Below are 17284 nucleotides of genomic sequence, written 5' to 3' on the forward strand. Positions count from 1 at the left end.
TGTTTTCCGCTGAATCACATCAATGTCACGCTGAGCACTGCTCAGGCTGCTGTTACCTTCTACGATTTTAAATCCAGTCAAAAACTGAATGGTGACAGCATGGCAGCCATTGTCTTTGCTGGTGATATCCTAAAATACTTAAGAGCAAAATAATTGAAGGACCCTCGCAGGGACTGTATTCAAGGAACAAGTGAGCTCAAAGTGTATCATTTGTGAGGGTGTGGAGGATCCTCAGAGAAATACGCCGCCATCTTACCCATTTTGAAACTCAAGATGTGTTTTGTGTCCTGAATTGATTTACGCTCTCTGTGATGTCAAAATGATCTTGAGGCGGACTGATTAAGGAACTGTCTGTGCTTTGTTTAGCTTGTTCAGAGCTGGCCCAACGTGTAGTGATCAACCCCCCTCTGCAACCAGTACATAATGCATAAACATAGGCGGAACATACTGTATCTGTTTTGAATTCATTAAGCTTATATAGACCTCAGCCTCATAAAGTTCAAGGGGTTCTGAAGATTACCTAAAAAGAAATACTTGTATAACAACTCTACTGAAATCCTGTGGTGGCTGTGAATTTGCATACACAAATGGCACCTTATTGTTGTTCTTTTGTTCAGCTCTTGCAAGGTTTTGTGCGGAATTTGAAAGATTTGAAGTTTAACGTACTGTTATAGCAACTTTTGTTCTTGAATTTCTCCAGATCTCTGAGCTGGAAGAGAAAACAAAGACCTACCTAGAGAGAACAATAATCCAAGAGCTACTGTCAGTTAGTTAGGCAGCAATGTGTTGCTTTATTTGACTTTAAGTGGATTCAGAAAGTACCTCACCTGCCAATTTTAGCATGTGCAACATTAATATGCAGATCAATGAATATTTGTGTAATATGGAAAAGGTAAGAGTAACCATGACACAAATTCCGGCGCTTGTTTTTAACAATTTCATGAGTTCTGGGCAGAAAGTAAGTTTTGAAGCCACATATTTCAGAGTCCAGCCAACTTCCAGCCAAGAGTCACTGCTATTAATTAACAACCTTATCAATTAGTGCAGTTGAGTGAGTGCAGTTATGCGTATGTACAGTGTTGTGCAGCATTTATATCTAACATCTATTTTTGGCATAGCTACAAAAAAAGTCCTATTATTTTCTGGATAAATGAAGGTTGAATCAAATACAACAACAGTGAGATTCAAATGATCTGTACCCTGGAATCACTAAGATACTGCCAAATAATCCATAAGAGATTTACAAACATTATCAACAGTGCATGAAGCAAAAATGAGCAGTGAATATTGAACAGAAATGAAAGGAGAAGCAGAGGGAGGGAAACACAATGTTCCTTTTTAAGTCTAAGAGTCTCTTCTGAGGAGGGTCGGAGCCTTTGATGTATGCTCCCCGCATGTGTGTGTATTTACAAATCATAGATGGATATATAGATAGAGTCATGCAAGTGTGTGTGTGTATCCGTGTTAGTGAACCTGTGTGTGTTCTTGTTTGTGTTCCTTGTAAGTAAGTGTCCCCACCACAAAAATAGCTTCGTCTGTCTTCTCTGAGTGAGGGTTCAGGATGTCCTTCAATCTCTGTGGACTCAATTATTCAGTGAGTCCGTCCCCTGTTGCTGTTGTACCAAGGGTGCACACTTTCTTTCAGTCTGTCGAGGTTTAAGTGCATGCACAGGTTGGGTCGGTTTGTTGAAGAACCAAATTTACAGGGGATGAATAAAACAAGGAAAAACAGAATCCCTGAGTCAAGGGTCCAGCATGTACTTCCTTCTTGTTCTCCCATTCATATTTACAGCTGTGGTTTATAGGAGTAGCTGCGTTTTTTCAAATGGTTTGCCATTTGCGTGCATTGGAAATGTACTTCAAAGCAGCATTATGCAAGCTTTTATGCAAAAACACACCTGTTTTATCAACCTTAATCACATAAGTGGTTATGGAGCGTCCCATCACCACTGATTGAGATGCCAGGAATTCAACCTATCTGCCAAAATTAGTTTCAAGAAACGTCTCTGTCTACAGGAAGTGAAGTTGTTGAAACTTAAGAGAAAAAAAACATGATTAAATAAATTAGCTGCTGGGTTCTCCGGCCAAGAAATAAAAGGAGACAGCATTTTTATAATGACATCACTTTGCACTGTGATACATTTTTGCTCTAAGAGGCTTACAGAACATTATATATCAAGCCAAGATCTACATTTCACCTGTTTGTCCCTTTTCCATCCAAACCAAAACAAAGAGACAACCTATGAAAGTTCAAATATGCACTTTTCAATGTAGTTTTGCCAATTACTGTGAGCAAGAAAGCTTAACTTTGCAACACTAGCCATACCATATTGTATGATTACTGACAACAAAAAGGCTTAATTTTGCAGCATTATTTAGAAAAAAATGAAATAAAAACCAAAAGAAATGAAGGAAAAACAACCAGTTCCCGGGCTGCTGTTGACCCACCACAACAAAACAGATTATCATTATCTCGTTGATTGCTCGCTCACCGTTTGGAGAAAACTGTAAACAAAATGAAAATGGAACGCTGTGAATTGACGGCAAATTAAAAGTACTGCTGTGCTGTATTGCTGTGACCTTCCCCATGTTTTGGGTCAGTAATAACATCTCTGAAAAGTGCGTGCTGACTAACAGATGCAGGATCTCTGTGCCAAGAAGACTGAGGGCTGTGTTAGATTGATGGTGCGCCAATGAGAATAATAATCTGTCCTCTCCATCTCTGACTCACTCTCCCTCTCTTTGTCTTTCTTTTTCCTTTAACTATGGAATGATGAATGTGACGATATGTCGGGGGACTCAAGTGTCGGCTAATTTGGTCGGTCTGTCTTTTGCAAAATGACCTTGAACCTGGCTGAGCGAGGATTCGTGAAAAAACAATAAATGAAAATGAGTCTTTTGTCTTCGCCGGCCGAGCCTCCGCCAGCAGCGCGAAATAAAAGTAGAACAGAAAAATAAATAAATTAAGGATCTCAATGAGCAGACGTGATCAAAGACGAGAGAAAAGAAGCAGGGGGGGGGTGCTTGGAATCACTCAAACAGAACTTGTACTTCGGTGGATTTATCAGTCCGAACAATAGAAGAAGCACAAAGGGAAGCAGTTCACACTCGCACACATGCGTACACGCACACACAGACAGACTGCTGCTTTGTCTCAGACTTAGTGTACAGACAGACTGTAAAATCACACAGCCCAGACACACACACACTGTACACACACACATACAGCTGCTTTGAAATATCGCATCTGTCAGACGGGGACGTTTTCTCTTGGCTGGGGTTGACATCTTTTCAAAGATTATTCATGTAAACACATTTATCTGGACTAATGTAGATGACTGTCTGCTGCTCTGGATGTATCAATCCCTCTCCACTCACCAGAGACGAGTTCAGGCCGACATTGGAGGAGGACAAAAGACAAATGCTTCTGATAGATCCAGAACAACGATACAAATAATATCGTGACTTTGGGCGAATGAGAATCCTTTTGTATACATTAGTATTTCAGAGAAACATGGCAGGATTTAAATTGGTCTGTAATTTAGCAAATGTGCTCGAAATGTATCGTGTGAAACAATCAGGACCACAACATTTGACTTGAGTTTACGCTGGCCAGCGGTAGCGGTAAGGGCATGACATTAAAAGACAAAAGAAGCCTTTCATTTGCCTCAATTACGCTCAATAAAAACAATAGGATGTATTAAAAACCATATAACCTATCCAGTTAAACTATTGCACAATGTGGCACTACATCTACTTAATTAGCCTGGTCGTCTCCTTGCATTCAGATAACCTGTTTGTCATGTGTGTCCATGCATACCGACTGCTATTTTACAACACTGCTCTTTATGTACTTTGTTTCACCCCTGAGAAAGAGGGTCATGGCGCATCTTTACATCATTACTCCCGTAATCTGGAGCTGGAGTGAAGCACTAAATAAAGCATCGACATGGGATCTACATAGCAAGACCAAACAAGCCTTGAGCGACTTCCAAGTAAAAAAAAAGACGTATCTTTATAAATAGACGTAGTATGTTTCCACGGTGAATGTGATGAAAAGCCGAGCAGCAATACAAGTGTCACACGACCACAAATAGCAGCCTGTCACTTCCACATAGGTGAGCATTTTCTGCTTTGGCACTTCAAGTCCGATGGGAGCGTGGTGGAGAGTCTTCACTGATCCTCTCTGGCCGATGGCAGCAAGTGAAGTCCAGTGGATGCAGTGCAGACAATACTGCCTGTTCCAGGACAAACGTCCATCAAACTGAAGCAAATAGAGTATTTGTTGGGGTATTTTCATTTGCGGATTAATAGTGAGAATAATGCTAACATTATAGACTAAACAACTGATAGATTCATCCAAATAATAATCAGTTGAAGCTCTAGAAAATACACATGGTAGCTTTTAAAGCTGATTCTATTTCAATTATGTATTCTCGATTTCTTAAAAGTTTTCTGTATTTAGGCAAAAAAATAATAATATACTAAAAGTTATGTAACTTATGTAAGTTATGTATTTTTACTTCAACATCTATGGAGAGTTTCATAACAGAACATCTTTAACTTACTTCCTCCGTTTCATTTCACTCAGGTGGGTTTAGTATTGGTGATATCAATAGGGGATCAGGGCTTCCACTTGACTTCATGTAATCAGTCTATTTCATGGACAGAGCAGGTGGTCCTAATAATTTCTACGCCTGGTTGATACACACTGGCAGGCTCAATAGCAGAGCGGCAAATTCAAGGCGCCACCCACTCACTGGCTCGAGCGCAGACGACAAGAACATACTGTCGATGTCAAAGTGCGTCCATCTTTGTCTGTCAATTTGCCGGCTGTGTTATCTGACTCTCCCAGCACCAGCTATAAAAGCCCAGCACTTTCGCTTGACTTTAATGCCGCTAATGCTGTTTAATCACTCAACCATTCATCACAGTATGTCCCAAATTACTATCGGCTTCATTTGGCATTGGATCATCCCAGCCAGCGGCCATTACCGTTGGAGTAAATGAGGAAAGATAATGTGTTTTGTTGAAAAGGCAGATGAGAAGCTTCCTGGAGTTTGGTCGCTGACTACGTCTGGAGACAGTGGCTGTGCGTGATCAATATGGATCATGAATCTAATACACCCGAGGGATTTGGCCTAGTTTTTCATGTGGAAATCACACACACACACTGGCATACACACCCGTGAAGTTCACAGTGAATGGAGGTCTCAGGCCAAATGATGAATTGGACTCAAGAAAAAAGGAAGAGTGCAGTACAAAGTGAATGTGGGGCTTTGAAAGAAAAAGCTAAAAAGAAAAAAGAAGGCCAGGCCACGCTGAAGAAATCGGTTGTTTTCTCTCTGACATTGTAACGTTTCCAGGGAGAAATGGATAAAAGCGGACAGAGTGAGAGAGAGAAAAGAGTTGTGACTCTGCACTAATTTCAGTCCAGTCAACCCCGGGGGCGGCCAGGGATTCACATTCCACTGACCAGCATCCATCGGCCCTGACAGGGTGAAGCCAATCAGCGCTTACACAGAGGAAAATCACTGGAATGTCACAGCGGGACCCTGCTCTCCACTGAAACAAAGTTTGGGCTCCCACAGCGAGCCGAGCCCATCCGTGCCTCACTGACCTGCTACCGGAGTTTTTAATTCACAACAACTATATTACTCCCGATTGTGTGTGGGTGTGTGTGTCTACTCTATGTGTGTGTGTGTGTGTGTGTGTGTGTGTGTAAAGTTATTTTGTAGAATAGCTGCACTCGCTTCCTCTCAAAAAGCAACTTAAAAACAACAACTTTAACTAGACAAAGAGACTACATGATATGTAAAGATGGGGATTTGCAGTACAAAAGTGCAATGTAAAATTATGCGATTTTCTCACTCAAAATAAATGCCAGAATAAACATGATTTGCATTTCTAGTTGCAGTTATAAATAGAAACAAGGACATCCTGAAACAGCTCAACTCTGCCAGCACTTTGCAAAGGTCTGAATTTAGAAATGGGGACTTCTTTGAAATGAATAAGTTCTCCTTCTTTACTGTTCTTACAACTCATGCAGTATTGTACCTTCTTTTAATTCAGTGTTGCAGCAGGAATTTCAGGCTTTGCATGAAGGTAAAGATGTTTTTAGGTAGAGAAAAAAAATGTCAAACAAAATCATTCTGTAGCTTTAGCATCCTCCTCACCAACATTATTGAGTACCTTCACTGCTACGCCCCTTTTCTGGTTCCAGTCTCAAAGCCCCTGGAAGTTTTTTATGTCTTGTTTATTAAGATTTTTTAATGGTCAGAAACTCAGCTGATCTGCTTCATGGTTTGATCTGATTTGAATGACAGTAACATGCTCTAGCAACCAATTCAAATCAGTGAGAAGAACACAGACAAAAACGCATGTTCAGAAAAATCTGAAGTAAATCACCAAAACAGTTTGAACTTTGGCAGAAAACTGTGTTCATGTTGGACGCAAACACTTACAGTCAGAAAGTGACTGAGATGTCTTTTCAGGGCCTTTAAACCTCTGAAGGGAGCTATTTGTTAAAATGAAGGGATCTAAATCCAACCCTGCCTCTCTCAACTAAGGGGTACCCCATGGCTCAGTGCTCGGACCCCTAGAACTCTCAGGTTGTGGCTGTCACCGTCTTGGATCAAGTTTATAGTTATTATTAGAAAATTACATTAAAGTGCAAATTATGAATTGGTTTATTATTTGATGCTACTGAAAATGTTGCCTATGAAAAAGCAATAAGTCGTTCAGGTTGTTCTTACTCAACTTACATTTGTGTCCTTATGTCTACACTGCCCCTCTGCAAAGTGTAATATACAGTGGCACTACAGCACTTTGCTTAATTTTATACACAGCTTTGTTGTACACTCAATTCTGATTGGCCAGTAAAAGGTAATCTGAGGTCTGCTCAGGCTTCTCTTTCACATTTAGCCATGCGTGCCTGATCCATTTTGTTGATTTCTCTTCAAATAAGCTCACGTCTACCTGAAAGCTGTTGCTCACGGGCACAGACAGTCCTGCTTTTTCAATGGAAGCTTCTCTGCGGCTTGAGCTTGTAATAAAAGCATTTTATTTGGTTTTATCGGGAGTGTGAGTTGATTGATGACTTTTGTAAGCAGCCATATAATAAGCAGGATTCTGCAGAATGGAAGTCATCATGGTAAAATAAGCCCCTTCGGTGTTATCAAGAGCCTTTTATATTCTTGCTGAATCACCCTGCATTGACTTTGGTTGGGATAATGAACAGTTTGCTATACATTATTGTTCGTTGTGTAAATCACAACATACAGGGGGTGGATGAAATTAAAACAACACCTGTGCAATATAATGCAATCCAATACAATAGCCCTGCAATAGATTGTGTCTTTGTCAAGATTATGTTCAGTTTCTTTAGTGCCTTGATAAAAGTATTCATTGTGTAGACTGTTATGGTTCCTACACAAATGACAAGAAACTTATACTTGCTGAAAGTGTTCACATTCAGTAATTACCTCTCTGTATAGTAGTTCTCTTTTTGGTGGCAGGGTCCGCCATTCACATATCATATTGCGTTGCTCCTGGCTTGACGGAAAAGGCCAATGATTGACTATTTTATTGTTTGGCTGCACTGGAAACAGATACACCAGTTGCTCTCCTGTTGTATTTCTGACTAAGTAGCTGCTCAGCAAGTCTTTACAAGGATTACAACTCTTTGTGTCCAACAGTGACCATGGTTGGTATTCAGTTTGGTCAAGTTAAGTCTAAGTAAATTCTATAAAAATACCCCAATATCACAAATTAGCCTCAGCGGCCTTTACAATCTATACAGCGTATGACGCCCTCTATCCTTAGACCCTCAATTCGGATAAGAAAAAACTCCCCAAAAATACCCTTAATTGGGGGAAAGCAGAGGAGGGATCCCTCTTCCAGGACTGGATGTCGTTTGTAGGTCACAGTTTGGTAGTTGTCTCTCTCTTTCTGTCACTCTCTCCCTCATGAGAATGGACTAATGATAGTTTGGGAAAATATAACCAATCCTACAGTGACTATGAACTTCAAGTGACTCTGCATCTCCTGTTGGCTCCCCAGAGTCCGGAGTGCAAAAACAACTGCATCCCAAATTGAATTTACCCAATTGCACTTGGAATCCTAAATGTCCTCTTCTAAATGACTGCATAGTAATGCTCTGGCATAAAATAAATAGGGTTAATTTAGGATAACAGTGTGTACAGTGGCAATCATTTAAATTTGTATTCCACTCCGCCAAACCTTTATCTGAATAACATAATAAACAGGCTTGTTTTCTTACTTGCCAGTAGATATTAACTTGCATCATTTTCACAGATTAAATTCATTAATTTCTTGCAAATAACAGTAATAATAACATCAAATGGCAGAGACATGCACAGCATTACACATGATATACAGGAATGACATTCAGTCCAGCACATTGGACCATTCAGTAATGTCATTTTTTTGGTAATTTAATTCTGAATGAGCAGATGTAGTCTTGAATAATAAAAGTTGCAGGGTAGTGCTGACAGTAAAAAAAAAAAGAAAGGACTAAATTGCTTTTATATCTGAAAATATTTAATGTTGCCAGGCAACAGTCTCGACTCAACATCTGGTGATCTGGTAAGTTCAGAGATAAAACGCTTTCATTATCATGTCTAGCTCATTTAATATTTGCAAAGCAATGCATTTAAGATGTTTTGAGAGAGAATGTTCAAGTAGAAAAATAAATATCATATTTGAGTGTATTGACAGCAATTGAAAAGGCCCTTCGCATTAGTGAAAGGCTGCATACATTTAGTCTACCTACCGCACTTCAATCAAGGCCAAACAACAGACTGCTTATGCTTTCAGTTGTCTGAAAAGTTTAGCTATTTTCTCATTACCGCTCATCAAGCCTTCAGCTTCAGCATTTCAGATGTTTTATGGCATCTGATCAGGCCTTCTATAATGAAATATGCATCAATCCATGTCCTGGTCTTTTTCCAAAAAAACATCTTTTTTGCTTCTAGTCAAACTTTGTTTGGGGAAAGTCCATGCTGGTGCTAAACATCCAGTTGCTAAATAAAGCTAAAAAGCAAAAAAACTGGGAGAAAATAACACTTTGTTATGCACAAGCCTGAGAGGAGGTCTTCTTCCCTCCACAGGGACATTAACTGCTGTCTGACTCGATAGCAGAGAGCTTTCATAGCAGAATTCCTATGACTCTTCTGGGTTTTTAAACTCACTCATTTGCTTAATCCGAGCTGATCCACGGGACGTCAACAAAGCGTCCACACCTGTCTTTCCTGGCTTTCTTCGGCACAGCAACAGCTGCAGTGGCCCACACGACCTCACAAACGCAGCGTAAAAAATGGCAGTATTCATGTATGATGATGCTAATGGCGGATAAATGTGTGTGTGTGTGTGTGTGTGTGTGTGTGTGTGTGTGTGTGACCGGGGAAGAAACGGAGAGAGAGAGAACGCTTTAACTCACCATATCAATGGATGACACAGGCCCGATGCTGTTGACATATATGCCCACATCGATGACTGTTGGTTTCACTGCAAGAGCCAGAAGGAAGAAGAGTGAGTGATGGTGGCTGCACATATTGTAGGTGGGATACGTGAGATTTACACATGCAATCATATCTATTTTATTTGTCATTTGTCACTGTTTCCATCCTGCAGTCATGTGTGACTGAACCTGCACGGCCAAAAATCTAATCAAGTAATCCAGTTTAAAACAATGGTTATCATCATTCAACGTCACCTTGACAAATAAGACAAGTCTATTTCCTTTTTGATGAAGGCAGAGCCATCCATCCATCCAGAGAGGAAAGATTTACTTTTTAAATCACAAAAGCTCCGCCGTGCTTCCTGGAGCAGCTACTGTGTTACCATGGCAATTAATAGCATTTCCAGTCAGTATGGAGGATCTTGGCTAATTTAGCTTGGCAACAACATTTGGGATGGTTCTAGGAAGCAAAACTTGCAGCATCAGAAATGTACCAGACCTAAATGCTGCAACTAAGGGTGTTTTCACGTCATTTTAGTCCGGTTAAATTGTTTTTGTTTTCCCCCTTGGAGCAATTCGTTTGGGCAGGTGTGAACACAGAACACAGTAAACCCTTGAGAGGAGGTGGTCTCGATCTGGTCCCAAACGACCTCTGGAACGTTTTTCTTGTGGTGGGAACGTGATCCAACTCAACCGCCCCGCAAGTTTGAGCTAAACTGCTATGAAACCAGACACGACGCCATTTCCAGATATATATTCCTATATATTTCGCAACCCACGAATATTTGCCCAGCCAATAAGAGTACTCCTTCCGGAAATGCTGGCCATCAACCATGATCGAAATAACCACTATTGCTGCCTTGTACCTAGTCCCAGATACGCCAGAAATGCCATTGCCCTTATAACCCTTTATTGTGTCCAAAAAGCCAAAACAAGGGTTGAGCTTATATTATTATCATTATTATTATTATTATATTTCCCATGCACCATTTCTGTCTCTTACTCTTTACACCATAGGATATAATGTGCCGTCACAGAAGAGAATAGCAGCAGTTAAGCTACAGACTAGAGACACATTCTGTCTCACACACAGACACAATGTTCTCCCTTTGGAGTGCTATTGAATGCAACAACTGCAGAACCTCTTTCAGACAATAGTATAAATGCCGGTTGAGCTGTTTTGATTACAACGCACATTATGAGGTTAAGCACAGTGCATGCGTGAGAGCTCTTGTACGTCTACCCCTGTGAGATAGTGTAATAGCTGGTTTGTATTATTTTGCAGGATTGTGACCAGCAGATCGGACGTGTCTGGAATCTGGCCGGGTTAGATGTTCTGCCAAGTGTTGTGTTGTCACAAACCTCTGTGGGAAATGGAGTCTTTTTGGAAAATGCCAAAAATAAGTTGACCCAAGGGTGTTGTGCTGCATTGTACACACACACAAGATATTTTACAGATCCATTCACAGCACTTTTGCCTCTTTTATCTGCAGCGTACAGTGGTATTTTTTTACGGTTTCCATAGTGTTACACTGAAGTGTTGCTGCTGCCTTGTCCTTATTAGATTTCAGTACAGCCTCAATGTTAGCACACGCTTGCAAAAAACCTAAAAGCCCAAAGAATTCTGTTCAACTTTGCATGTTTATACTCCTTCCTCCCTGAAGAAATAGTGCCTTGGAGCAGTGTTCTTAACCCTTGACCTTGCTCAGTCTAGCTGCTCGCTATCAAGCAAGAAGTCTGCTGTTTAACAGAACAGCTTCCAGGTGTGAGCGTCGGCACCCCGAATGAATACGAGAAGCTGATGCTGAGAAAGAACAAATATTCTCAAGTAAATCCTCCCAGCACAAATCCAGGTTGATAAAAAGGTGAAAAGAGAGAAGAAGAGCTGTACTTGCTAAAGAAATAGGCTTCGAATGGAATTGGCAGCACGATCAGTAAACAGATGGCACTTTGCATGTAATCGAATCATGTTAGTTGTCACATGTTGGGGAAAGAGCTACTTAATGAATCCATGACCCATGTTACATCCATTTCATTTGTTCTTTATGGTTCATTGACGTTGAAGACGTTCTATATGGTTAAATTGTCGGCATCTTCACAGTCATGTCCTTTTGTGTGCTCTCGACATGAATCACAATCGCAGAACTGAAGTGCACGCGTGTGTGTTTACGTGTGCACATCTGCGTGTTATGTCCCCAGGGACCTGCTGTGCTGGGCCACTGATGCAAACAGTTTTGGTTCGTGAAGGCCTGCTGGGAGGCGTTGATTCAATTCCAACAGCATGTTCTGCTCCACCAACTGGACAATGAGGGACAACAATGCGGTTGCACTTCTGAAATTAGTTTCACAATTCAGCTCTGTATTATGCCTACAGATATGTTGTCTGTGATCTTTAGGTTGAAGTCTGCGTTCATTCGAAAATACAGCATCTGGTTTCAACAGTGCAATGCTGACAATACGAGACAACAGGACTTTTTATATGTTGCTTTTTGCAATTACAGTGAAGAACTTTCCTCTATTGCCATCATCAGGTCCATTTGAATGTGGTTTATGACCAAATACCTGCAAAACTAATGACATTCCCATCAGCCTCAGCTGTACTTTGTGTTGAGCACTACTTAGCTTGCTAACATGCTAAACTAAGAAAGTGAACATGGTAAATGTTATAGCTGCTAAACATCAGCATGTTCATATTGTCATGTGAGTATGTTAGCACGGTGACTTTAGCATATAACTCGAAGCACCACCACAGCCTCACAGAGCCACTAGCATTGCTGTAGACTGTTGGTCTGGTTTTCTCCTACTTAGTATAATCAGTTGCTGGAGGGCATAGACAGCCATGTGCCTACTGTTGCCAGTCACGTCTTTTCACCTGCCATAGAGGTTGGAACACTTGTACCAACCTCTGGTTAATCAGTGGGAGTCAATGATGCAGCAACAAGGCGTGATCCCTCACTGCTACCTGGGTTCATTAGAGTTTGCTACCAAGCACCACTACCGGGAATCGTGGTGGAATATTTTGACCCTACACCAACGTTGCACCCAGAGGAGGAGCATTTCTGTTGATTTCCGCTTTTAATCATTTTCAAGGGTTGGCATCCTTCTGGTCACCTGGTAGCATCTATAACCCTCTTTTGAGGCACCAGAATCAAATCTTTATTATTCATTTGGGGGAATCTGGCACTGAGGCATACAGGACAATGCATAATCACAATGTACAAATTATAGAGAAACACATAAGACAAATGTATTGTTCATTCAGGGTGACCAGGGGCTGGAGCGTATTTTTGCATGCACTGGGAAACCCCAGGACATACTGCCAGTCTCTCACCATCAGACAAAGACAGACAGAGATGAGCAATATTCATACATTTGGGCAATGTAGACCAGTGCAACTCATCTGCATGTCTTGGGATTATGGGTTGGAAAAACCTGGAGGAAGCCCAGGCGATAATGAGAACCACTGTCCCTCCTGTGAGACCCATTTACAGTGGAAATGAAGAAAATTGAAAGACCACACATGTGGAAGCATGGGGTGGAAAGCTGTTACAGCTTAGCAGTTCTGCAGCATTTGGAAACTGGGACAACCTGAAGGGAATTGTCCTTAATTCACACCAGAGCGGATAATCAAGGTAGACGATGACACTCTGAATCTCCATAAGATATGTTTTACACAGACATTAGTCAGCTTGGTCTACCGAGCTACAATAATCACTGCTTATTCTTTTCAGTTAGATTTATTTACCAGTGCAATACAGAATGTAGTGACCACAGTCCAGTGTTTCCAGCCTCCCTTCAATCTTATATTTCCTCCCCCTCTGAAAGTGACTGAGTCTTTGAACAAACACAACCATCACAAAAGCTGAGCCGACCTGACATATGTCCAAATAACGCATGGCAGATTCATGTGGGATGGCGCATAGTTAATGATGACGCTGCTGTAAAAGAGAATATTCAGGACATATTTTCCTTCTTCTGCACTGTTTATTTCTTTCTTTTTTTTTTATACTTCTGTTTGGGAGCTTGTTTTGCTCTCTTTCATCTCTCAAAGAGAAGAATAAAGTTGAAAAGAAATCCACTTCGAATCAATATGGAGAGAAAAACAGCTACCTAGCTATTTACCTATCGATCTGTCTATCAACCCAATTTTCCACTTCTAATGAAGAAACCTTGATCCACAGAGGCCAAATGAATCCTTCCTCCTCTTCATATTGCTCATCCTCCTCCTCCTCCTCGTCTTGCTTTTCAGAAAAGCATGACAGGCCCCATCTGTATTACCACATTACCCTGTGGGCCTCGATTAAGAAGAAAGGGCTTTTATGCCTGCTTGGCCTGGCTGGCATGACAAATGCATTACGCATTGTCAGCCCTGGCAAACAGGCACACACACACATATGCATGCAGCTGTACATATCCCAGCTGACCATTCAACTCCCATATGTTCAGCGTCCAAGGAGCACCGTACGGGGATCAGTGGGCTGTCAGATGCTATCCCAGGGGTTAGCCTCACATCTTCAGTCTCACTTTCAAGATAAATGTGCTGTAAAATAATTCATGTCATCCTGTTTATGAAATCATCATCTACAGTACTTTAGGTCTTCCAGCTACTTGCCTCAAATGACTCCATCAGAACAGCATTGTTTGACAGAGGCTTCTAATTACAAGTGTCCAGTACTTGAAATATTCTGCGACCTGCGTCCTGGAAAGCCAGAATGCAACAATCTTAGAGGTTTATATTATGACCACCAGTTTTACACAGCTCAACTTTGTTTCTGTGAAACCTTTGTCCATCAGTTAGGCTCTAAATACTACAATATCTATGAGCCTTGGGTGCCGTCGCTATGGAAAAGAGGCCAGCCGGAGGTGTGAATCGAAATGGTAGCAAATTCAAAATGCGTCATCGTTGAATTTGTGAACAAGAGTTGCTGAATTAATTAAAAAAAAGTGCAGATTGTCAGTTTTTTTTTACTTTAGCTGCGGCCTGCCATCAATACATTTTAAGCTATTTCTTGAATGCACCTTAGAAGTCATAGATAAGTCCACCCCCACAGTTTTTATGTCCACAGGCTTGTAGCTTCTACTTTTTTTAATCAAAGAATCAGATATTTTCTAACGCAGTTGTTCATCTTTTCTACTGATGATTCAACCGGGATAGTTTTAATGCCGATCCAAGTTGCAGAAGTGCTCCAATGAGTCACTTAACATTGTCTAAGGGAAAAATGGATGGGACCTTAACTTACTCCATCTCTGCAATTCTGTAATCTGTGGACTTAAGAGCCAAGCTTAGCTTTTGGCTCTGATTTCTGCGATTTTGTGTTGTTAAGCTTCTATTAAAACACAATTTGGACTGTAAACAATAAAGTTTATTTTCTTGAGAAAAGTAGTTTAAATGGACAAGGCTGAAAGAACACATTTGTTGGCACATGTTCCTTGAAGATTGTCCAAAAGCAGAGTGCAGTGTCAGCAGTTTTTTCAGGTATTAAGTGGCTCCTGTGACAGTGCTTTATAATCAGCCTAAAGGGCATAAAATGAGGGCTTCACGACCTTTCTACTTTAATCAGTTTTTACGAGCTTCCCTGCCTCTGTAGTTACTGCTCTCTAATTTGTAGCTCAGTACTGTAAGAGAAACCTATTTTCCGATGAAAATTTTGATTAAATTTGTTGTTCTGTTAAATTTTTGGTGTAAACCCTCTAAATATTTTGCACATGTTGATGGATTTTGGGTAAGCAAGTGTAAAACAATGTTTTTATCCGGTGTTGCATGTAAATCCCCCCAAAAAACATGTAAATAGTTCATTTAGATTATTCCATTGGAACAAATACCGTCTGAACATAACTACAGCCTCTGTTCAGTTGTCATTTTAAGTCACAGTTATGGGTCATATAGTTCGAGACAGTTATGGATCCACAAGAGTGTCATCTGCGCACACTGTAATTGTAATCCATCGCTCCATACTCTGCTGCACTGGCATAGTCCATGTCATCCTCAGCAATCACACATCATGTCATGCATGACATCTCTGTTCCCTTGTTAGTGTGTGTAAAAGCCCTGCAGCCCACGTTGCCTTTGGTTTGGGTTTGCTTGGAAAAGCTGTTACTGCTGCTGTTACAGTCTGACAGTGGTGAGCTTACAGTCTCTGTCGCTATAGTTTTATGTAACTGAAAAAATGTAAACCATAAATCTACTGCATAGACTGTGAGTGAATGGTTACATTGTGACCGGATTACAGACTCGTACTGCATTCCCTTAAAATGTTCTCTTTTTTTGACATATTGAAGTTTTAAATACCAACTCCTGGTCAGTAGTGCAGAAATCCCTGTTGGGCTGACAGGAGACAATAGAGTTAAACAAGACATTAGAAGTTAGTACTGCAATGATCCCTCACTGTCTTCCCACCTGTTTTCACTGTCAGTTTTGACTGGGCCATGCTGGATGCAACTACCAAGAACTGGTGGGCCACCCGGGCATGTCTATCAGTAACTGTATTTTAGCTCAAACTAAATGGTACAACTTTGTAGCTTGAACCATCGTCAACAACCTTGCACCTTTATGCCAGATCAAACAGTACTCATTTCAGGGGCCATTATGTGCCTGTACCTTTCGGAACAAAAGTGTACTGCTCCTATAATTCTGCTTTTGATTGCGTAGCTGCTGCAGGCCTGTATTCATCAGTTAGTGTTGTAATTTATAGCCACGTCCATCATAACAGAACTCATGTAAACATGAGCTGACAACAGGAATATTTGTGTCAGCCCTCTGGTGTCAGCCCCCTAGTGGTAATCACAAGTAGGCCATGCAGCCCTTTTTTGTAGGCTCCCAAAACTGCCTTTTGGCTTTACAGATTGACTGAACCGTGTCAACACAAGAAAAAGTTTGATGTTTCCTTTTCTCCTCAAGGTAGAAAACATTACTGGTTGATTACAAAACACAATACGATAAAGAGAAGAGCCCAATAATGAACCTTAAAACTGATTTGAGTATTAAAGTTTCCAAATAGCAACAATTTTCCAGTTTATTTCTTCTACAATGAATGTGGCATTACACAACAGGTAGTCAGCGCACAAGCTGAGTTATCATAAATGTCATGGGTCTAAACGCGGTGAGGGGGGGTTTGCACAGTGGCACCTAATCTTTATGTATGTGACTGCACCAGCTCCACTTAGGAAGAAACCTCCCTCTGCTGTCTTTTCCAGCAGTTCTCAGCCTGCATGGCGCTGCACCACACATTGGCAAAACATCAAATTTCCTAGACACACACACACACACACACACACACACACACACACACACAATAGTTGATTACTGAAAAATGTCAAAACTGTTGAGGAGCGCCAGAAAACACAAACAGAGCTAAAGGACTTGACTGACGAATAAAATTGATCCAATGAATTTGTTAGATTATGGGTTTATTTACTTAACATCCGAGCAAAATGTCAGGGCTCACTCCATTTCTCATAGGTTCTCCCACAGAACAAAATGTGGGTAGACACATACCAAGGTTTTATATTTCTATCCAAACGGTGCATTTGTTGATTTGCCATTAATGAAATCTAGACACCTCTCTATTTAATATTATTATTATTACTTGTTCAAGAGAACAAAATCATTGCTATGAACATTTAAACGTGTGTATAAGATAAAAAAAAAGAAAAAAGAATCAAAATATAAATAGCAATGACTTTCTCCTATATCTTTTTCACTTGGCTCCAGTCTAATGACAACAGAAATGTAGTTCTTTGGCTCATCCCACTGGGGTTTAACTCAACCAATGAAACTATTTCTGCCTCCAAGAAATGTTTAAA

The 17284-nt window shown here is 40.7% G+C and overlaps 1 protein-coding gene across 2 annotated transcripts in view; it reads right to left on the reverse strand.

Annotated features, from left to right (window-relative positions):
• LOC139306542 (gamma-aminobutyric acid receptor subunit gamma-3-like) overlaps nucleotides 1-17284 on the reverse strand; it is a 70763-nt gene that overhangs the window by 37844 nt on the left and 15635 nt on the right. For both annotated transcript variants that reach the window (XM_070930432.1, XM_070930433.1), the window contains exon 3: nucleotides 9461-9528. In XM_070930432.1, coding sequence (XP_070786533.1) covers nucleotides 9461-9528 — 68 coding nt within the window. The remainder of the gene's footprint in view (nucleotides 1-9460; nucleotides 9529-17284) is intronic.

Source organism: Enoplosus armatus, chromosome 24 (genome assembly GCF_043641665.1).
Source record: "Enoplosus armatus isolate fEnoArm2 chromosome 24, fEnoArm2.hap1, whole genome shotgun sequence".
NCBI lineage: Eukaryota > Metazoa > Chordata > Actinopteri > Centrarchiformes > Enoplosidae > Enoplosus > Enoplosus armatus.